This window comes from Canis lupus, chromosome 3 (assembly GCF_048164855.1).
Source record: "Canis lupus baileyi chromosome 3, mCanLup2.hap1, whole genome shotgun sequence".
Classification (NCBI taxonomy): Eukaryota; Metazoa; Chordata; class Mammalia; order Carnivora; family Canidae; genus Canis; species Canis lupus.
In genome coordinates, this window is record NC_132840.1 from 27436500 (window position 1) to 27459106 (window position 22607).

The window sequence follows — 22607 nt, forward strand, 5'->3', positions numbered from 1 at the left end:
ATTGTGGTTTTGATTTGTATTTCCCTGATGGCAAGTGATGCGGAGCATGTTTTTAGGAGCATCCCTGCTCAGAAGCTTACTGGTCTACAAACTGGGCAAACGAGGTGTGTATGTGTGCAGTTTATTCCTTTGTGTTCTGAATGCAAATGTTATTATTTGAGGATTTGCACAAAATGTGACATAGAGACATCATGAAGAAAAAACAAAGAGCAACTCTTTCATAATTGTGAAAGGTAAACAAGAAGGTAGACTGGTAGGGAAATCAAACCTGAAGATTTGGGAGGTAAGTGGAAAGTTTCTGATTGTTTCTCCTCTTTTCTTTCCTGTCTTTGAGTTTGGCTAAGGGCAACTCTGGTCATAGAACTGTGTAGCTCTGGGATTTGTTTATTTGTTTTGTCTTTGTTTTTTTTTTTTTTTTTGCCAGAGAATCAGGAAAAAGGGTCCTCACAAGAGAGTATGGAAGAATCCTTTTTCTTTCTTTCTTTCTTTCTTTCTTTCTTTCTTTCTTTCTTTCTTTCTTTCTTTCTTCTTTCTTTCTTTCTTTCTTCTTTCTTTCTTTCTTTCTTTCTTTCTTCTTTCTTCTTTCTTTCTCTCTCTCTCTTTCTTTCTCTCTCTCTTTCTTTCTTTCTTTCTTTCTTTCTTTCTTTCTTTCTTTCTTTCTTTCTTTCTTTCTTTCTTTCTTTCTTTCTTTCTCTCTTTTCTCTATTTTATCTCTCCAGGCCCTGACCTGACATCAACCCCAGTCTCTGATCTATAAGGTAGCAGAGAACATAGTGATAACTGAGAGAGAAAGTCTGGACTGCTGGCCACAGGACTGAGAAATGGGCCCCTGAGAGCGAGAGGGTGCTCAAGGGATTAGAGACAGGAGAGCTGGTGAAGGGGATCTCTTAATTCTATGTATCAATGGGCACATGTCCTCAGCTTGCCCTTGGGCTGTGCATATGCAGGAGAGACCCAGAGCAACACAGCAAAGACTTTGAGAACTGAACTGCAAACATAGCATCTGCCTGCACCCCAGGCCAACCTCCAAGTGCTACATGCATGAAACAGACACAAAAGAACACAACAAAGATTTGAAAAACTTAAGTGACATTGAAACCACCATTGACAGAAGGTAAAATAGACCTTCTGGTAGGAATGTAGCCAGGTAACTGCCCACTAAACAGCAAGTCAGTGTTCTCCAGAGGACTTTAGCAGGACACAGAGTCTCATAACAAAATCAAAATGTCAAACACTGGCACAGGAAAGGCCAGGAATATATAACCAACTATCAAGAGAAAAGAAAATCAACAGATACCAACCCTGAGTTCACCCCGATATTGGAATTAACCAGAGGCTTTAAGGTGGGTATTGTAACTGTGCTCCAGGGGGTAAAGGTAAATACACTTCAAATGAATGGAAAGATATAAGCCCTCAGCAGAAAAATAAAAAGCATAAAATAGAAATGGAAACTTTAGAACTGAAAAATACAATGCCTGGAAGAAAACAGAATGGAGTTGACAGAGGAAGGAGTTAGTAAATTCAAAGATAAATAAATGGAAATTATTTAATTTGAAAAATGAAGAGAATGATTAACTACAAACAATTGAACAGAGCAGAGACTCAGGGACCTCTGGAATAATAACAAAACATCTAATATTTGTGCCACTGAAGGTCCAGAAAGGGAAGAGAAAGAGACTGGTATGGAAAAATATTTGAAGAAATAATAACTAAAACTTCACAAATTTGGTGAAGGATATAAATCTATAGATCCAAGAAGTTCTGTGAACTATCAAACAGGATAAACTCAAGGAACATCAGGCTGAGATATATAATAAACTGGTGAAAACCAAAGATAAAGGAAAGATCTTGACAGCAGCCAGAGAAAAGTGACATCTTGTACAGGGAACAATTGGAATGACTGTAGATTCCTCACCAGATCTTACAGAAGACAAAAGGCAGCAAAGTATCATTCTATATTCAGTGCAGATACTCTCTAGGAATGACAGCAAAACAAAGACATTCTGAGATGAAGGAAGACTAAGAGAATCTGCTGCCAGTACACTTGCTTAAAAACAAATACTAAATGAGATTCTGTAGGCCAAGGGGAAGTGATACCATAGGGAAACTTGGTACTCAAGAATTCCTTTAGGAATGAAGGAAGAACAATAGAAGTGGTATATACCCGACTCAGTATAATGGACTATTTTCTTAATTTCTCTAAAATATGTATACTGCTGAAAGAAAAAATATAGTATTGTCTGGTAGAATTTTCAGTGAATATAAGTGTAATATGTAGAAACAATTATAATATAAGCAGAGAGTAGGGGCATCTGGGTGGCTCAGTTGGTTAAGTGTACAACTCTTGGTTTTGGCTCAGGTCATGATTTTAGGGTTGTGAGACCGAGCCCTGCAATGGATTCTGCACTTAGCGCAAGGTCTACTGGAGATTCTCTCCCTCTCCCTCCCCTCTACTCCTCCCAACTGATGCTTTCTAAATAAATAAATAAATAAAATCTTTTTTTAAAAAGGGAGGATAAAAGGACTTAGATGCTTATAAGATCTAAATAGACCGTGAAAGTTAGGTATGCGTATCATAATCCCTAGAGTAACCACTATAAAATAATATGAAGAGAAATGGGCAAATAAAATTGATAAATTAAAATGAAGTACTGAAAACATTCAAATAGGGACACCTGGGTTGCTCAGTGGTTAAGCATCTGCCTTCGGCTCAGGAGGTGATCCCAGAGTCCTGGGGTCGCATCCTACATCTGGCTCCCTGCGAGGACCCTGCCTCTCCCTCTGCCTATGTTTCTGCCTCTCTCTTTGTTTCTCTCATGAATAAATAAATAAATCTTTTTAAAAATAAAAACATTCAAATAATCAAAATAGTGTAGAAAATCGGGGACAGAGGAACAAAAAACATTGAGAGAAAAAAATACATTCTATAAAATGGTCAACATTTTATCAAGTCAGCAATATCAATAACTACATTACATGTAAATGGTCTACATTACATCAACTAAAAGAGTGATTGTCAGGATTGAAAACACAAGACCCAAATATATGCTATATTTAGAGAAATATAATGACGGGTTAAAAGCAAATGGATAAAAGAAGTATACTATGAAAACACTAGTCAAAAAAAAAAAAAAGAAAGAAAGAAAAAAAAAAGAAAGAAAATACTAGTAAAAAAAAAAAAAAACCCTGGAGCAGTTATATTAATATAGACAAAGTAGATTTCAAAAGAAAAATGATGAATAGGGGATCAAAAAGAACACTACATAATAGTAAAAAGACCACCAAGAAGGCACACCATTCCTAAATGTGCCTGCTCTAAATTCATGGAACAAATCATCATAGAATGAAAAAGAAAGTTCATAATTATTCCTGGAGATTTCAACAGTCTTCTCTCAATAATTAATAATGTTTAGTGCAGAAAATCAGCAAAATATACAAGACCTGAACTATAAATCAACTCAATCTAGATTTATAAAACATTCTATCCAAAAACAATAGGATACACATTCTTCTCAAGTGCACATGAGACATTCATCACAATAGGCCATATTTTGGGTCATAAAACAAACATTAACAAACTTGAAATAATTAAAATTTTGCAAAGTACATTTTCTGGTCATAATGAAATTAAACTAATAATCAATTACAGTAAGATATCTGGGAAACACCAAAACATTTTGAAATTACAAAGTACACTTCTAAGTAATCTATGAGTCATAGAAAAGTCACAAGAAAAAAATCAGAAAATATTTTAAACTGAATGAAAAAATATAACATCAGAGTTTGTGGATTCTAGCTAAAAGTTAGTGGTTAGAAGGAATCTACAAGGTAGTTCCTAGAACTACAAATTTAGCCAGGTCACAGGATATGAAGTAATATACAAAAATAGAAAGTATTTTTAGATACTAGCTGTGAGCAATTAAAAATAGGAATTATACAGACAGGATCCTTCTAATAGCACCAAAAACCACAATGTTACTCCCAAGTGAAAAAAAATTGTAGAGTGATACAGAATCTGTATGCCAGCATGTATAGCAGTGTTATTCATAAGTGCCAGAGACTGCCCTTCAAATGGTGAATGGATAAATCACGGCACATCAAAATGGAATATAAAGTAATAAAAAGAACCGAAGTATTGATTCAGATGAAATTCAAATGCATTATGCTAAATGAAAGAGTGAGTCTCAAAAGGTTGTGTGCCGTAGGATGATTCATTGATAATGATATTCACACAAAGACAAAACTTTAGGGATAGAGGGGGCACTGTTATGGATGTGGGTAGGAGGAAGCACAGACCACAAAGGGTCAGCATGAGGGAACTCTGGGGGCAAATGGAACTATTCTGTATCTTGATTGTGGTGGTGGTTACATGATTATCAACTTGTCAGGTCTCAAAGAACTGTTTGGCAAAAAGGGTACATTTTACTGCATGATAACTTAAAATTAAATAAAAAATTTAAAAAAAACAACGAAATCCACACTCCTTAACTGAGTCAATCTGAACTAACAAATCCAGTTCAAACCGGTGTGGGATTGCAAAGCAGTGTTCTAAATCAAGGACATTAGAGGAAATCCATTTTTGTGAAATAAGGAAATACGGGAAATAAATGTGCTGTACCATGTTATAAAAATAATGATATGGCCAACAGCTGTCAATGGATTTTTTTTTTTAAGTCAGAGGATATTTCCCTTTAGAAGAAAAATACTGACATAGGGAAACCCTATTAGAACCAATTGCTTTTGTTTGGAGTATTCTAGTGAGTGACGGGACAGTTCACAGCCCTAAATCTGATCTACCTTGACTGATGTAGCATGGGTTTGCGTCCTATGGGTTAACATAAAAAATAATTTATTTTAGGGTCACCTGGGTAGCTCAGTGGTTGAGCGTCTGCCTTCCGCTCAGGTCGCGGTCTGGAGTCCCACATCCGGCTCCCTGCAGGGGAAGCCTCCTTCTCCATCTGCCTATGTCTTGCCTCTCATGAATAAATAAAGTCTGAAAAAAATAACTTCTTTTATATTTATTTAAAATCCACACGAGCTTGAACACTGTCTTAAGCATCCCTGTCTGAGCTGGATAGGACTCTCTGGCAATGCTAAAATGGATTCTCCGTGTCTGGAGATAAATAGTAACCATTTGCGTCGCTTGGGGCCAACTGTCATCTGTTGCCGCAGCTGGGCGGGGACAGGTTTGGAGCGAGCCGTCGGCACTGCGGGAAAGGGCCAGAGCCCTGAAAGCCTCTGAGCCCCCAGACTCGGCCAGACCTTCCCCCGTGTTGTCAGGGAGACGGGTGGCACGCAGGTCCCCACGGAGACTTAAACCTGGACACCTGGAATGCCTTATAACTCGAACAGGTGCGGTGCAGGCGACTTCCAAGGGCCCGCGAGACCAGAGCCCTTGACTTTAGGGATGCAGCAAGAAACAGGGCCCGGGTTTCAAGCACAACTGTCCAAGTACCAACACCCCCCCTGCCAGAGCTGTGTCTCAGCAATCGGCCCGGGGCTCCAAATCCCTCCCACCTCCTGGGGCTCGGCCCCAGAAGCCCCTCCTTACCCGCCCCCCACCCACATTCCTGGGGGCCTCCCCGTCTCACTCACCAGGCTCCACCCGCGCAGTCCTGGGAGGCCTCGCCCAGTCTTGACCACAGGCCGCCCCGCCCCACCCGGCCCGGCCCCGCCCCCGGCCCGGCCCCGCCCCGCCCCCGCCCCCGGCCGGCCCCGCCCCGGCCGGCCCCGCCCCGGCCGGCCCCGCCCCCGTCCGGCCCGGCCCGGCCCCGCCCCAAGGCCCAGTCCCTCAGGGCGTTGGCCACGCCCCCTCCGCCAGGCCACGCCCCCTCGCTGCGGCCCGCCACGCTTTGCCCCACCTTACCCAGCCCCAGCTCCGCCCCATCACCCCTCCAGGCCCCGCCTGCCCGGTTCGCCCCGCCCCCGCCCCTTAGCCACGCCCAGGGCCCGCCTCCGCTCTGGCCGGCTGGGACGAGAGGCGGCGCCCCCGTGCGGATCCGCAGTCCCCCTCTCCCTGCGCCCTGTACCCCTGACCCCGGGTGGTGGTCCTACGCGGGACTACTGCACTGCCAGGGCCAAGGCACTTCCTGACCTCGTGCTCAGGCCACCAGTGTTGCCTCCCAGACCCCCCGGCCCAGCCCAGATGTTAGCGAAGCACCTGATACAGCAGTCCTATGATTATAGACACATGGACACAGAAAAACAAGAAAGGGAAACTCTTTGGGAAACGTTCCAAAGATGTTCGCTTTCTGAATGAGACCTATGTATAAACCAATAAAAGCTGTAAGCGGGTGGATGGATGGTGGGTGGCAGGTGGATGGATGGGTGGATAATGGGTGGGTGGATGAGACTGCTGCTAATTATCTTTTAGAATAATGGCCCTGGAAATCAGCACATTGGGTAATTGTACTAGAAAAGACCAGGTGTGATTTGGCCAGGCATGTATGTATCATACAGATAACACATTTTTTTTTCTTTAAAGACTTTGTTTGAGAGAAAGAGAGAGAGGGAGAACCACCATGTGGAAAGGGCAGAGGGAGAAGCAGCAGAGTCTCCGCTGAGCAGAGAGCCCAATCCTGATATCATGACCTGAGCCAAAGGCAACACTTAACCAGCTGAGCCACCCAGATGCCCCCAGATAACACATTCTTTAATTAAAGTTCAGCATCAACAAATTTTTAAGGACCTGCTATGTTCCAGGTCATGAGAATACAGCAGTGACCAGAGCAGAAGGCCCTGCCCTCATGGAACACAGAGACACTAGATAAACCCACTGCATGTCAGAGGCTGTGGAGAAAAGCCAGAGCAGGGTGAGGGGACATAGGAGGTGAGGGAGGATCGTAAGGCAGCATTTGATTAAATGAAATTTGTGCTCACAAATCACTGAGTGTCCATCACGGAGAAAGCTTACTGTGTTATGTATTTGAGAAATAAGCACACAGATGGATGGTAAGAGCTCCTGGCAGTGGGGCTGGCCCCCACAGCTGGTCCTGTTGAACACTGATTTCATGGAACCCCATCAGACAAGGTCACCCTGTGTCTGTCCTGGACCAAGACAAAACAACAGCGCCGGAAAGCAGGTCTGCTCAGACAAAAACAACTCATTGGAAACACAAAAATAATCCAACACCCCCTATTCTGGCTTACATGCGAGATGGCTGCTTCTCTTCCAATCAAAGCAGTAGCCTCAGATGGTTTGTCCTATTTTCTGGATTAGAATTATTGAGATATCCAAGCAAAGAATCACCTCTTCATCCAATCCAGAGCACAGCCCTGCTTCTTGGAGCCCCCACCCCGCCGTATCACCCACCCCAAATCCCGTAGGTCCTTTTCAATACCTCCTTACTGAGATACTGCATGGTTCCTCGTGATATATGGTTTTATGAAATGAGTCAAAAAACACAACTTTGTTTGGCTATCAGTGTGCAGTTTTTTTTTTTTTTAAGATTCTAAAAAATTTGTTGACTTGAGAGAGCCCACACAGAGGCTGGAGGAGGGGCAGAGGGAGAGGGAGAAGCAGACTCCCTGCTGAGCGGGAAGCCCAATGTGGTACTTGATCCCAGCTGGGCTCAGCGCCCATTCTCCTCATAGATCTACGGTTCCGTTGAACTCCACACCCAGACCTCAGACACAAGGAATATTCTAACTAAAAGCCTCCTGTGACATCAGAAATATGAAAAAATGTTGGCGGAAGCCTTTTGGGCCTCATTCAGGTGACATTTGAGTCATTCCCTTGAACATTGCCTAAAAGGGGCTCCTATGCAATTGGATGAATCAAATCAATAAAGAGAGTGGATATTTACCTGGCACCCTTCCTCTCCCGCCCTCATTCGCAATGCGTGACGCATCCCCCGGCGCATTAAGTCCAGACCCGGAGTGTCACAGCTTTGGCAGCTCATCCTTCTTTGGAAAGTGGCCTTCTAGGTCACAGGGATGGGGATGGACGTGTCGGCTAGAAAAATGATGCCTGAAAGTGAAGATGCAGCCCATCTGTGGCTGCCTACAAGGTCTCATGGAAATGTGACATTTTCAAGACAAATGGATGGACTTGTCTTTTAGTTTATAAGAATCTAGGCCCATCGAGTAGTGCTGTTATCACTAGACACGTTGTGGTCACTCCCTTTTCAGGGAGGGCTGGGCAGGGCCATACTCTTCCAGTTCCACAAAGTGGCTCCTCTCAGGCATCCCTGCAGTGGAAGGACCCCTGAGCACCCAGGGCTCCCCTTGAAAGCGCTTGGTCACAGAGCTCCCCCCTTCCAACAGTGTCAAGTACGGCGACACAAGCAGCCCGGCCAGACGTGGGGCCCTGTCGCAGGCCCAGCGCTCATAAGCTGCAGGAACTTGGCAGGCTTCTGGACCTTGTGCCACCTCCCTTCAGTCATCTGGAGAGCAGAGACGTTGCTGTAGCTCTGTCCCTCATCCTGGAGACTCTGGCACATGCTGCACGCACGGCGCAGAGCTGGGACACCTGCGTTGCCATCATTGTTACTATTCCACCGGAAGAGGAGGTGCTCAGCCTATGAGGCTTTTCCATGTTATTTCCTGAGCCCATTCTAATCAGTCTCTCAATGCTCGACGCCATCAAAATTGCTCTTGCCAAAGACTTGGTAGGTCTCCTGGGCCCTCATCTGCCCCTCCTGTCTGCCCTCACATTCTTGGGGACTCATGAGGCCCTTGTGGCTTTACACACCTGCTGATCCAGGTATTATCTACGGTCCAGGTCCTCCTCCTGGACCCTGCACGCCTCCAGCTCCTTCTTGACCTCTGCCCAAGGTGAGGGGCTAGTAGGCACCCCAAACCAACATGTCCAAAGCACTCTTGACAATCCTGTGCAAACCTGCTCCACTCATGGCTGTCCACATTTTGTCTACAGGGGACACCGCCCTTCCAGGATCTCAGGCCAAGAACACTGAGGTCATCCTTGATGTCTGTTTTTCTCTCGCACCTGATTCTCCAGCAAATCCTACTGGTTGGTCCTTCAAAGTAGCTATAGTCTGGCCATTCCCACCACCCCCAGTTCCAGCCTCCAGAGGGCGGTCTCTCCACTTCTGCCCTGCCCCCCTTGAGGACCTCCCCACACAGGGGCCTGGAATGAGTCTTTTAAAACATAATTCACGTATTGCCATCTTTCCTCCAAATGGGCTTCCTACTATACTACTCACCTTAAACTGCAAGTCCTTAAAATAGCCATCAGGAATCTGTATCTGTCCCTCTACCACCTTTCTGTTGGCAAAGCCTCACTGTTCTCCTCCTTGATCAACTCTACTGGAGCCACACTGACCTCCTGGGTGTTGCTCAAAGAAGGCATCACCCAGTCCTACCCCAGGGCCTTGGCAATCACTATTTCTTCTGCCTGGAATGCTTTTTTTTTTTTTTTTTTTTTGTTTCCTCAGATAGCCACGTGGCACTCTCCTTTTGTTCCATATAGATCTCCTACCTAAAAGGGCCCCCCTGCATCCCAACACCCTCCTAAGCCTGGTGTTTTTTCATGGCATCTATCATCACCTGATAACCTGGATGAGAACGACACAACTCCCTCATTTAAAACCCTTTCTTGGGGCAGCCTGGGTGGCTCAGCGGTTTAGTGCCGCCTTCGGCCCAGGGCATGATCCTGGAGACCCAGGGTCAAGTCCCACATCAGGCTCCCTGTATGGAGCCTGCTTCTCCCTCTGCCTGTGTCTCTGCCTCTCTCTCTCTCTCAATCATGAATAAATAAAATCTTTAAAAAAAAAAAAAACCTCCCTTGGGGGCACCTAGGTGGCTCAGTGGTTGAGCGTCTCCCTTTGGTTCAGGTCATGATCCCGGGGTCCTGGGACCAAGTCCCACAACAGACTCTCCACAGGGAGCCTGCTTCTCCCTCTGCCTATGTCTCTGCCTCTCTCTCTCTGTGTCTCTCATGAATAAGTAAAATCTTAAAAATAAATAAATAAAATCCTTCCTTGCCTCTCCTCTTCGCTATTGAAGGACAAAAATCCAAATTCCTCAACTTTGTGATGTGATCTAGTCCCATCTACCTCCCAAGTCTTAGCAAGCTGGGTCCAGCTTTCTGCAAACACACTAAGCACCTCCTCTGCGCCTTGGTTCAGGCTGTTTTTTCAGTCGATCCTCATTCACCTCTCCCACGAAGCTCCTGATACTCCTGGGGTGGTGCTGGGTGGCTGTGATTCCCAAGGGTTAGCGCTGTAGTGCAATCAACAAGGGAGGCATTCAATAGCCACTTACATGCGATGGTTATCTGAGATATAAATTAATATAAATTAAGCCTATAACGAATATAGATTAGGTTAAATTTTTCATTAACATACATTAACTCTACATCTGTATAACCTATGATTTTACATGAATAGAAATGAGTGGATCCCCATGATGTCTGAAATGTCATCGGAATGTGTCAGGGACGAAGTTCTGCCTCCAGACTGGTGTCAGCGCTGCACTGTTGGTGCAACTGTGCAACTGTTTGTTCACTGTTTGTGTCACAGCGCAAATACGTTCCTGATAGATTGTCACTGAATTTTGATGGTCAGTGCTAAGAAAGTGCTGAAAAGGTTCAAAACACCTGGCAAAGTCACTCTTATCAACTTCTTTCTAGGGAGCTGTCATAACTGAGGACCATACGCAAAAAGTTATGCCCACAGGACACAAGGGTAGAGACGGCAGCAGAGATGGTGAACTCAGATCAGTTTCAAAACAGACCAAAAAGAGATTTTTGACTTTTATGTTACCCAATAGACTCTGGTGCTCCATGGGTACAAGTCACCCAAAACACATCATATTAACTGTTTGCTTCTGCAAGACACAAAAGATATCTCTCTGGTTTAAAAAGGTAATTTACAGGGTGCCTGGGTGGCTCAGTCCATTAAACATCCGCCTTCCGCTCGGGTCATGATGCCAGGGTCTTGGGATCAAGTCTCACATCAGGCTCCCTACTCAGTGGGAAGTCTGCTCCTCTCTCTGCCCCTCCCACACCCTCTGCTTGTTCTCTTTCTCTCAAATAAGTAAAGTCTCTGAAAAAAAAAAAGTTAATTTGCAACAAATAAAAGGGACTCCATCTCTTCCAAAAGGTGGTCATCGTCCACACCTGTTCTGCCATAAACACAAAGCTGCGTTGCTTAACGCAAGGACTGTTAGGACCGAATGATGTGCTGTGCATTTCTGGGACAAGGTGACATTGTCATTGATGGTCTGTTGAAGGAAAAGAAGCTAATTTTCTTTTGAGCTTAAGCCTTTAGTAGTAACTTAATTAGGCCATCCTGTAAAATCATCACTAATAACTGTCAGAGGAACCCCTGAGTCACCAGAGGATGACGAAGCTTGGCAGAGAGCCTCTTCCAGAGAGAAGAGGCGTCTAAAGTTCACCGCACCTCTCTCAGAATTGTCCTCAAGGGACACCAACAACCCCCACACTTCAGTCTGCCTGCTTCCCGACCTCACTGCAGGACTTTGCTTCATGGGTGTCATAATATCACACACGTGTAATACATACATACATACATACATACATATATGTAATATATAGGTATGCAATATATACAATAAAATAGTATTTTAATGGAACAGCCCTTTACCCTAACACAGCTTTTTTACTTTTGAAATATTACATGCTAGTTCTTGTCCATAGTCCTCTTTTTTTTTTTTTTTTTTTTTTACATAGGGTCAATCTCCTTGTATCCTACTTCTTTAACATTATTCTGTTTTCCAAGTTTCCTTTTTAAAATTTTTTTTATTTTTTTATTGGAGAGAGAGAGAGAACACAAGCAGAGGGGAGCAGCAGAGAGAGAGAGAGAGAAGAAGAAGACTCCTCGCTGAGCAGGGACCCGGATGTGGGACTCAATCCCAGAACACCGGGATCATGACCTGAGCCCAAGGCCTGAGCTACCCAGGCACTCTGCCTCCCCCAAGTCTCTTTTCTTTTTTAAAAAATTTATATTTAGGGCAGCCCCGGTGGTGCAGCCGTTTAGTGTCACCTGCAGCCCGGGGTGTGATCCTGGAGACCCAGGATCGAGTCCCACATCAGGCTCCCTGCATGGAGCCTGCTTCTCCCTCTGCCTGTGTCTCTGCCTCTCTCTCTCTCTCTCTCTCTCTCTCTCTCTGTGTCTCTCATGAATAAATAAATAAAATCTTTAAAAAATATATCTATTTATGAGAGAGAGAGAGAGAAACATGTAGTGGGAAGAGGCAATCTCAAGCAGACTCTGAGCTGAGCATGAAGCTGTATGTGGGGCTCCATCCCACGACCCCGAGATCACAACCTGAACTGAAACCAAGCGTCAGAAGCTCAACTGATTGAGCCTCTCAGGCGCCCATGTTTTCCAAGTTTCTATAATCAGTTATTATTTGAATGATCACTAAAACTATGTGTTGCTAAGCTCCATGATCTTCTAACTTATACATTTATTTTGGGCATTTAGGGCTGAACCAGGTGCCTGTGGGTGTGTACTATTTGACAGACATAGTGGACTTACAGAACTTTTTATCATTCTTGTTTTTTTCTTAATTTTATGTTTATTTATTTAGTTAGAGTGCACGGCATGGGGAAGGACAGAGGGAGAGGGAGAATCACAAGCAGACTACCTGCTGAATGCAGAGCCCCGATGCAGGGCTCCATCCTTGAGATCAAGACCTGAGCAGAAATCAAGAGTTGGATGCTTAACTGACTGAGCCACCCAAGGACTCTTGTTATTCTTGTTTTTTTAATTAGTTGCCAAGAGAAATCATGAATAGCCCTTAAAATTCAGATTTCTAATATTGAGATTTGGCAACCAGCAGTAGGAGTCCACCCTCAGAGAGAACATAAACTTTCCACTTTGCCACACTCCTCACCACTCACTATTGTCATTCATAAAGCCAGCTTTGCTCATTTACATGATCACTTCTTGAGTCCTGTATGCAGTTCAGTCTGCATCCTTTGACTCAATGTTTTGGACTCCACAGATAAGGCTGTAGAGGATGCCTTCAGATAATGTTTTGCTTCTGCTGTATTATTTCCTTAGGGTATATTTCTGAAAGCAGGATTACTGGGTGTACTTCTTCTCCTGCTATATGGTATTCCATTTGGATGTCTGTTGGGTCCACGGTCCTCTCTTGGGCAATAGCTGCCCCCAGGCACCCTCCCTGCGGGCGTTCAGCAAAAGCTGGGCCAGTTTAACGCTTTATCCCAGGAATCTGCAAACTGGATTTAAAGATAAGATGTAGGAGCTGATCTTCTTAAACTGAAGAAAGGCCAATTTTGGGCAGTGGGGTGTATGTTTGGTCAAATACACGTGGGAAAGAAAAGAAAGCCAGTTCTGCAAAGAGCAAAAAGATGAGCTAAAAGGCAAGGAAATTTGGAGCCAGAGAGAGGGAGTCTCCTGGTCCAAGGCTGTGTCCACCACCTGGCAGTGGAAGAGTGCTATAGGTGCTCAGGTGTCCACTGAATGCATAGACGAATCCACCCTCCATCCCACTAGACCTGTGAGCATGTGAAATTTCCCTGACATCGTCACTGTCCCTGTCCAGGAATTGACAATCCCTTGCTGCCCATCCCAGGGATCTGGACCATTCCTGCCCATTAGCAGCATGCCCCTCCTTCCTCACCAGTAATAGGACGCTCAGGCCATTCCCCTATTTCCTCTGGGAGATCCCCCAAAGTATGGCTCCCCAACTCCACCTGGGTCTCTGCTCACATTTCCCCTTCCCAGAGGCTACTTGACAGGCCCTCTGACCGTCTACCTCACTGTGCACCGTCTCTTCCCTCTGCTTTATTCCTCCTTATAGCAATAAAAAACTATCACAGCAAATACTTATTTTGTTGGCTATTGCCTCCAGTGAGACAGTTCATGAGAGGAGAAAACTTACTTTGTTCACCATTCTGTCCCTGAAACAAGGCCCGACACATGGTTGACACCTCATTCATTGGTTAAACATATTTACTGAGTGCCTATTACATACAATGACCTGAAATATGTAACCATGCTGGAAGGTGCTTAGTACAATGGGATAAATTGAGAGAGGCAAGAGTATGAGTAATGCTGGGGATAGGTTTGTTGCAATTTTTAAAAAAGGTTTTATTTATTCATGAGAGACACACACAGAGAGAGGCAGAGACACAGGCAGAGGGAGAAGCAGCTCCCTGCGGGGAGCCTGATGCGGGACTTGATCCCAGGATTCTGGGATCACAACCTGAGCTGAAGGCAGACACTCAACCATTGAGCCACCCAGGCGCCCCATTTGTTGCAATTTTTAAGTAGTCAGCTCAGGGAAGGCCTCATGTAGGAAGCAGCATTCTGGCAAACACTCAAAGAAGGCAAGGAAGAGAGCCAGGCACACATCTGAGCAAAGAACATTTCAGGTGGGGAGCAGCCACTACAAAGATCTTGAGGCAGTAATGTGTTCAGGAAGCCGTCGAGTTAAGCTCTAAGGGGAGAGCATCATTGAAGAAGTGAAACATGAAATAGGAGGGCAGCCCCGGTGGCGCAGCGGTTTAGCGCCGCCTGCAGCCTGGGGTGTGATCCTGGAGACCCAGGAAGCCCGAGTCCCACATCGGGCTTCCTGCATGGAGCCTGCTTCTTCCTCTGCCTGTGTCTCTGCCTCTCTCTTCGCTCTCTCTGAATGAATAAATAAATAAATCTTTAAAAAAAAGAAAAAGAAACATGAAATAGGAGCCAAGGGAGATTTAAGACACAATCAACCTTATTAGGTATCAGTTACATAGGATAAAATGTACCCATGTACAGTTTGATAAGTTTTGGTCAATGCATATATATAACCATGTAACCACTGCCTTGGGCAAGATATAGAACATTTTCATTCCCCCCCAAAAGTCCCCGAGTCTCCGCACAGTCAACCCTCCACCTCCTGTGGAAGTGTGCTGCAAGTTCTAGAATTTCATTTAAATGGAATCATGCCACATGACTCTCCTGGGTCTGGCTTATTTCACTCTGCACAAAATTTTTTCAGATCACGCTGTGTTTATCAGCAGTTCCTTTGTACGTTAAGTAGAACTCCATCCTAAGACTTAGTATGGCTTGTTTATCCATTCGTCTGTGGATGGACCTCTCGGGTTGTTCGCAGTTCTCTGCTATTATGAATAAAGCTGCTATGAATGTTTGCATGCAAGTGATTATTGCATCTATGTTTTCATTTCACTTGAGTATATGGAGACCTAGCAGAAGGATTTCTGGGTTATATACTTTAATGTATGTTTAACTTTATAAAAGAGTTACAAACTGTTTTCCAGGGAGGTTATAGTGTTTTGATTCCCCCAGGGGCTCTGCATCTTTGCCAACATTTGAGATCATTGGTCTTTTAGACTGCAGCCCCTCACTGTGATTTTAATTTGCATTTCTCTGATGAGAACAATGTTATTTCTTCATGTCCTTATTAGAGACTTGCACACTGTCTCTTGTGGAGTATGTATGCATTCCTTTCATTGGGTTGTTGGCTTACTGGGACATGGTTCTATATAGATATAGATATATTTTATATCAATGGAGAAGTCTTTCATCAGACATGTTTTCTGACTTTTCTCATAGCTGGTCTTTTCATTTCCTTACCAGTATCTTTCTCAAAGAGCAGATGTTTCTAATTCTGGTGCAGTTCAATTTATCCATTTCTTGCTTACATGGTTGATATCTCAGCTAAGAGATGTCTGCTCGCCTCAGGGTTGTGAAGGGGTTCATGTTTTTTTCTAATAATTCTGTAGTTTTAACTTTTATTTCAGGTCCATACAGAGTTCTGAGCAAGGACCTGACATGATCCGACTTCTGTGTCAGAGGCATCCCTGTGCTGTGTGGACGCCAGTGGGGTGGAGTGTGGACCTGAGGGCACCCACAGGGAGGCCATGTGATAGTCCAGGCTGGGGCCAGGCCGGGCAGAGTAGGAGCAAAACACAGCAGTTAGGCGTGGGAAATACTCATCAGTGAGGTTTTCAGGTTTGTGTTCCATCCCTCCTCGATGAATAATATTGAAATTTAAGACATGCTCTGATCCTGAGTGTTTGCTGTGCATTTTAACTTAGCTTCACTAATGTAAAGAACCGATTTTAAGTTTTAATCCAAATATTGTCATTCTTCCGGTATGGCAGCCCTCAGTACAACAGGACAACTCATCGATCACTCTTGAAAGATTAAGGAAAGGGAAACCAACACATTCCATGTCATGCTCTGCATCACTCCTGCTAGGACTCACAAATCCATGTCTTTTCCCTTGGCCACTTCAACTCATGTATGACCCTTTCTTTGACTCATGATTTATTGCTCTCAGTTACTCCTTTTGCCAGATTTATAAACGTAACTGTTCTGTCTTTATATAATACCTACTTGGGACACTAGGCAATGACAGTAAATTTATTGTCTATGAGTTGTTACCTTGAAAAATTACATCAATGCAAAGTGATTGCCTTTTAGCCTCCATGGCCAATAAATTTAATTTTTTGGAGGGGGTGATGTGAGTCATAGGATCATATATATAATCACTGATCACAGAATGAGGAGCAAGTTGGAAGTTCTGAGCAACAGAAGCCAAGAAGGGAGACTCCTATCTCTTGCTCGACATGTATAAGCTGATATCCTGTTTGCTTTTCCTCGGATGCTTACATCCTCATTTCTCTCTGCCTGTCCCTGACCCCAGGGAAGAGGTCCTACAGCTCTCAGGTAAGATGAATTTGTTCCCCTTCTGTTTGTCTTGAAAAAGTCTTCAAGGGTCTCAAACGCAAAGTTAGAGATAAGAATGGGAATTCTTGTTTGCAGGAGTCTTGTTAAATTAAATCCTAGATATGGAAAAAATACTAGAGGATCCTTACAGAGCACATTTTAGTTTTTTTTTCTTTCTAAAGTGTAAGAGGAAATAAAAGGTAGCTTTGCTTATTTCATGTCATATCTGCAATCCAAACTTTTGGTCAATTTTTTTTCGATTAAAAAATTGTACTACATTTTAAACATCATTACTTTTAGTTTCTATTTTAAATGAACTGATTAGATGTAGAATTTTGTTGTTCCAATTATAGATTAAAACTCTTTTATATTTAGTTAAAAAGCAATCATCTGACATGTGCTATATGAAACAAAAATGTTTATTGAAGTATTAAAAAGGGACAATCTGGAGCTAGAGATGACATCATTTTCCAGGTCAAGTATCTTGTCCTTTTGATTGATGTTTCATTCAGTTTAAGTGTAGGTTGAGTTAAAAAAAATCATATTAAAAAAATCAGTCAATAATAGTTTGGCTATTTCCTCTTAATTTAGTTTAAGACATAAAACAACTGATGCATAAAAATTTTAAGTGGATTTTAACTTGTCTTTAACTTTGGGTACTTTTAGACTTTTTTTTAAGGAAAAAAAAAACTCTTCTATACCATTGATTTTGTCATTCCTAGTGTCTAAGTTTCTCCAAGAGGCTTTTTGATGATAGGCAAGCACTGTTGGCCACTCATGTCTGCCTACCCACTGCTACAGCTCCTGACCTCCTGTCCTGTTCCTGGCTAAAAACAGGCATTAACTTTGTTGAATCTCTGCTATTTAAAAAGAAAAGTGCAAAGCAAACATGAGATGAAATCAAGATTGATTATATCACTGTCTTCAATGAAAATGTACATATTATTATGACTTTTTTTTTTAAACTCAGATGAGTGCATTTTATGTAAACCCTTAACAGGTGGTAGCCTCCCTTCAAGTTCTTGCCTCAATTTTTCAAATTTATTTGTTCCAACATAAATGAGCCTCATTACACACACACTTACGTGTGGCCAAATTTTACAGGTTTTTCATTAATATTCTTCAGAAATATTGTGAATGTACTCAGATGCCTTTATAATGAATTCAATTCATTGTCTTCCAAGTGAAGTTGTAGCTAAAGATCTGTAAGCTGCAAGCATGCTGGTATTCTGGGACTCCTGGAGCCTCTGACTTCAGCACAGCAGCAGCCAGCCAAGAGAGCTATCCTGGTGCCAAGTCTCCACTGAGTGTGCCTTCCACCGTCCATGCGCATCCCATACTCATCTTACACATCTTAACCATACATCTTATATTAAGCTGACCAAATTTCACATTAAAAATGTTACTATCAAAGTCTTGAAAGAGTATTTCAAAGGCTGACTTTTTTTTAAGATTATTTATTTATGATAGACATAGAGAGCGAGAGAACGAGAGACAGAGGCAGAAACACAGGCAGAGGAATAAGCAGGCTCCATGCAGGCAGCCCGATGCGGGACTTGATCCCGGGACTCCAGGATCACGCCCTGGGACAAAGGCAGGAGCTAAACCGCTGAGCCACCCAGGGATCTCCTGATGTTTTTCTAATAATGATTATATTCAAATCTTGAAGGCTAGGAAGATAAGGAGTGGTGCCATCTTATTTGGTTTACTGGAACATAAACAATCTTGGCTCCCAGAGAGGCACCCCTTCATTTTCCCTCTCCAATTTTATCCTCAAATATCTACAAGTAAAATGTAATGAGCAGCAGTAAATAGAAACCAAAAGGCACCACTTTTGGAGTGGAAACATTTTTTAACTGGTCCTGTGGCTCAGCTCTGCTCTCCTATTCAAGGCAGCTGAGCAGCTTGGCAAAGTCACACATGGCAGTGAAGAGTCAGACTTAGATCCACTCCTGATTTTCTGTCCTGCCAGCTTGCAAATCAGACATAGCATCTTCACCTCTCTGTTAAAATACTACTGACAAATCATGAACACAGCATTTGAGGCATCTCTAGTATTCTCTCCCTGCCCCAGTGCCCCCCAAAGACAATAGGGAACAGAAGTAATTAAACGGCGAACACTGTTACTAACCTGTATTATTACTCTGTGTAGCACATGATGGAGATGCAAGATTGGCCTTGGATGAACTGGAAAGAGTGTCCCTCTTGCAAATGCTGCTGGAGAGACCAGGGGCAGAGAGGGAGGACGGTCTTAGGGAAGCAGGTAAAATAATTCTTGCATGTCTAGTGGTCTAATTTTTATTGCTACTGAATTACTCTCTATTCCTATCTACTAGATGAGGTTAAACACCCGTTTAAATAGAATAATAATTAAATAGAATAGAAAGATGACCTATAATACAGGCTAATAAATTGCCCAACATTCTCCCTTTCTGGTGTGAAGACTCCTCTGCAATCTTGTTTTCTTTCTCATTGACTCCTTGCATGCATCATGCTCTCCTTGGCACCTCAGCATAATATAAATTTTTTAATGCATAGATTTATTTGGATAAGGAGGGTGTTATTGCAGTTTCCAATAAGTGCCATTTTAAATCCTGCTCCCACTTGCTAAAATCTTAAGCAAGCTACTTAATCATCTGTTACCTCAGTTTCTTCATCAGTAGGCAGGGTTTGTATACATACCTACCTCTCAGGGCTGTTGTGAAGTTGATGAGAAAATGCAAGGAAAATGCTCACCACAGTCACACCCAGCCCCCAATAAACCGTCAGCTTTTACTGTTTTCTGACTGTATGCCTCTATGCACTGACACAGGTGATCAGAACATTCTGGAAATGAAATGGAGGCTTTTTTTGAGGGGGAAGGGCAGAGCAGAGGGAGAGGGAGAATCTCAAGTAGGCTCCCTGCTGAGCATGGAGTCTGAGGGGGCTCGATCTCAGGACCCTGAGATCATGACCTGAGCCCAAATCAAGAGTCGGACACTTAAGAGACTGAGTGACCCAGGCGCCCCGAAATGGAGCCTTTTAATAGACACTGTTTAATATTAAGAAAACTCGTTCATTTAAAATGTTTCTAATAAACTACTGAACTGCTAACTTCTTGGGGAGAATGCAGTGCCCTCTGGGAATTCTATCAGCAAGAAAGAATAAGGGTCCCTGCCTAGCTGCCTTCAAGTAAGTATCGCTACAGAGTGAAAACAGAAAGATTAGAAACTAGACATGACTTAGTCCTCTTATAGTCTAAGTAAAACAAGCATAAAACAGAAATCACAGATTTGATGATGAATAGTTTTCAAATACTGTCTTACAGGTCTCAGTACTGACATTGCTAACCATAAAGGAAGTATGAGAAAGGTAAGTGACTCTATTTATCACAGTTAGGTGAGGCATTTTATACTTCAAACGGTTCTAAATTCTTGAACGGGGTTTGCCCTGGGTGAAATCGTACCTTCAAGCCAGTGTTATTTCAAAGCATTAATTTTTCTAAATTCTGATTCCTATATGTGACCCTAAGAACTCACCTAGTGCCTGTTTGGGGTATATTATTGTAACAGGTTTAAAAGAACAAACAAGAGGTTAAAGCCATCCTCTCCAGTCTGTCACCCCTGTGCTTTCTCTTTCATCATTCCCACTTATGGTCCAGGGGCCAGCAGCCCTGCTGTCACTGGAAGTTCGTGAGAAATAAAGGTTAATTTCAGGGGAAATATAGGATCTATTTCACACAGAAGATAGTAATGTAGAGAACAGGCTACTGGTCGAGTATTTAAATAGAAATAGGTCAATGAGGGCTTGGGACACATCATGGCAATGAGAGGGCTCAGTGGACGGGGGGACCCCTGGCTGGGTGCAGGGAGTCCTTCCAAAGCCATCACACTCCAGGCTCTCACCACAATTACATTTCACACAACAGAGCACACACACTTTTCAAAGGTCCTAAGTCTTAGCTATGGTTCCTTTTTCTTGTAGGGGTCTTAATTCACTGATAACCTATGTTTGTTTGTGGGTTTAATTTCAGGCTTTCTCTGGACAAGATCCTAACATTTTCCTGAGTCATCTTTTGGGCAGAATCAGGAAACCAGATAAGAAACACGGACCTTCATCTGAATGCTTCTGGAAATACTGTGTCTGAAGTGAAATGAACACCTACTAGTCAACTCAAAAACAATCATCTTAGAAAGTTAAAAACAAAAATGCCTGATTTGAAAATAGGAAAAAAAAAAAACCTAAGCAAAATAAATCCTCTATGTTTTGCAAATATCATGAGTGGTTATTTTACTTATAGATGTGTCCTGAAAATTTGCAATTTTTCCTTCCATCAATTTATCCTTAAAGAATTCTTTGAGGTATGCCTGGGTGGCTCAATGGTTGAGCATTTGCCTTTGGCTCAGGGCATGATCCTGGAGTCCCAGGATCGAGTCCCACATTGGGCTCCTCACATGGAGCCTGCTTCTCCCTCAGCCTATGTCTCTGCCTCTCTCATAAATAAATAAAAAAATAATAATAATAAAATAAAATAAAATAATAAAATAAAATAAAATAAAATAAAAATAAAAAAAATAAAATAAAATAGAATTCTCTGAAAAATTAAAAGTAAAGCTAATAAGTGAAAATTAAGAAGTCACAAAAATAAAATTTAGTTAAAATAGTTAAACTACAAATCGCGGGCAGCCCTGGTGGCGCAGCAGTTTAGCGCTGCCTGCAGCCCAGGGCATGATCCTGGAGACCTGGGATCGAGTCCTGCGTCGGGCTCTCTGCATGGAGCCTGCTTCTCCCTCTGCCTGTGTCTCTGCCTCTCTCTCTCTCTATAAAAAAAACAAACAACAAATCGCTTAAATATTATTTCCATGTCCTATTAACCTTGAAAATAACATTATTACTTAAAAAAAAAATCAATACCTTGGAGTGGAAAAATTCCCTAGGTGAAGGATATATAAAGATGTGAGCTGGTAAATGTCTGACTTCTCCTCAGTTTTTGGCAGGTGAGTTCACATGCTCAGATCTCTCTTAGCTGCCAAAGTGCTGAACACTTGAAAGCTTTCATCTCTTAACACTGACATCCATTTGATCTCGGTTCCTGTGAGCTCAGGGCTCACAGCTCACTTACACTAGATCGTCTCCTACAGAGTGAAGAAAGCTGAAGAGGGAGCTCAGATTGTGGAATGAAAGGAAGAGCCTGGTTTGTTCACTTTACTTTTATTATTATTAATATATTTTAATTTATTATATTTATTTTTTAAAAAAGATTTTATTTATTCATGAGAGAGAGAGACAGAGAGACAGGGACACAGGCAGAGGAAGAAGCAGGCTCCACACAGGGAGCCTGATGTGGGACTCGATCCCGGGACCCCGGACCACGCCCTGGGCCGAAGTGGGCGCTAAACCACTGAACTACCCAGGGATCCCCTATTAACGTATTTTTAGAGAGTGAGCGCATGAGTGAGAGTGAGAGTGGGGTAGGGGGTATGGAGGGGCAGAGAGACAGGGAGAGCTTCTTGAAGCAGACTCCATGCTTAGAGCTTGGAACCCAATGTGATGCTCGATCCCAGGACCCGTGAAGTCATGACCTGAGCTGAAATCAAGAGTCAGAAGCTCAACTGACTGAGCCATTCTGGCACCCCCCGGGTTAAAACCCACTTATGTGTGTGTACACACTGAGTTAAATTCTGTTAAAGTGCCCACACAGATGCAGCTTCAACATGTACAGAATCCAGAGTGTGAGCTCCCAGCCTGAAGCAAACACATGGGAAAGCACAGCCAACACGAACTGCCCTGCTGCTGGTCTCTGCCATCAACCACACAGCAGTTCAGAAGGAATGGAGCTTCAGAGCTGTACCAACTGCCCCACATAATCACTGCTGTGCTTGTCAAGCATCAAAGATCTCTCATACAACACACGTTTAAAAAAGACTTTCACTTTCTGAGGGGCATCTGGGGAGCTCAGTTGGCTCAGGTCATGATCTCATGGATCTTGGGATCAAG

At 43.3% G+C, this 22607-nt stretch overlaps 1 protein-coding gene and 1 long non-coding RNA gene across 3 annotated transcripts in view; one reads left to right on the forward strand and one right to left on the reverse strand.

The window, feature by feature from the left end:
* LOC140630149 (uncharacterized) overlaps positions 1 to 5667 on the reverse strand; it is a 36885-nt gene extending 31218 nt beyond the window's left edge. For both annotated transcript variants that reach the window (XR_012027955.1, XR_012027954.1), the window contains exon 1: positions 5596 to 5667. This is a non-coding gene — a long non-coding RNA (uncharacterized lncRNA). The remainder of the gene's footprint in view (positions 1 to 5595) is intronic.
* A 2903-nt stretch (positions 5668 to 8570) lies between these two features.
* On the forward strand, positions 8571 to 20817 carry UTS2 (urotensin 2). Its single transcript, XM_072813366.1, is given in 6 exon segments — positions 8571 to 8609; positions 16105 to 16180; positions 16183 to 16268; positions 18765 to 18894; positions 19939 to 19980; positions 20636 to 20817. Coding segments are annotated over 6 exon segments (495 nt in total). The 3' UTR covers positions 20758 to 20817.
* The last annotated feature ends 1790 nt before the right edge of the window (positions 20818 to 22607 follow it).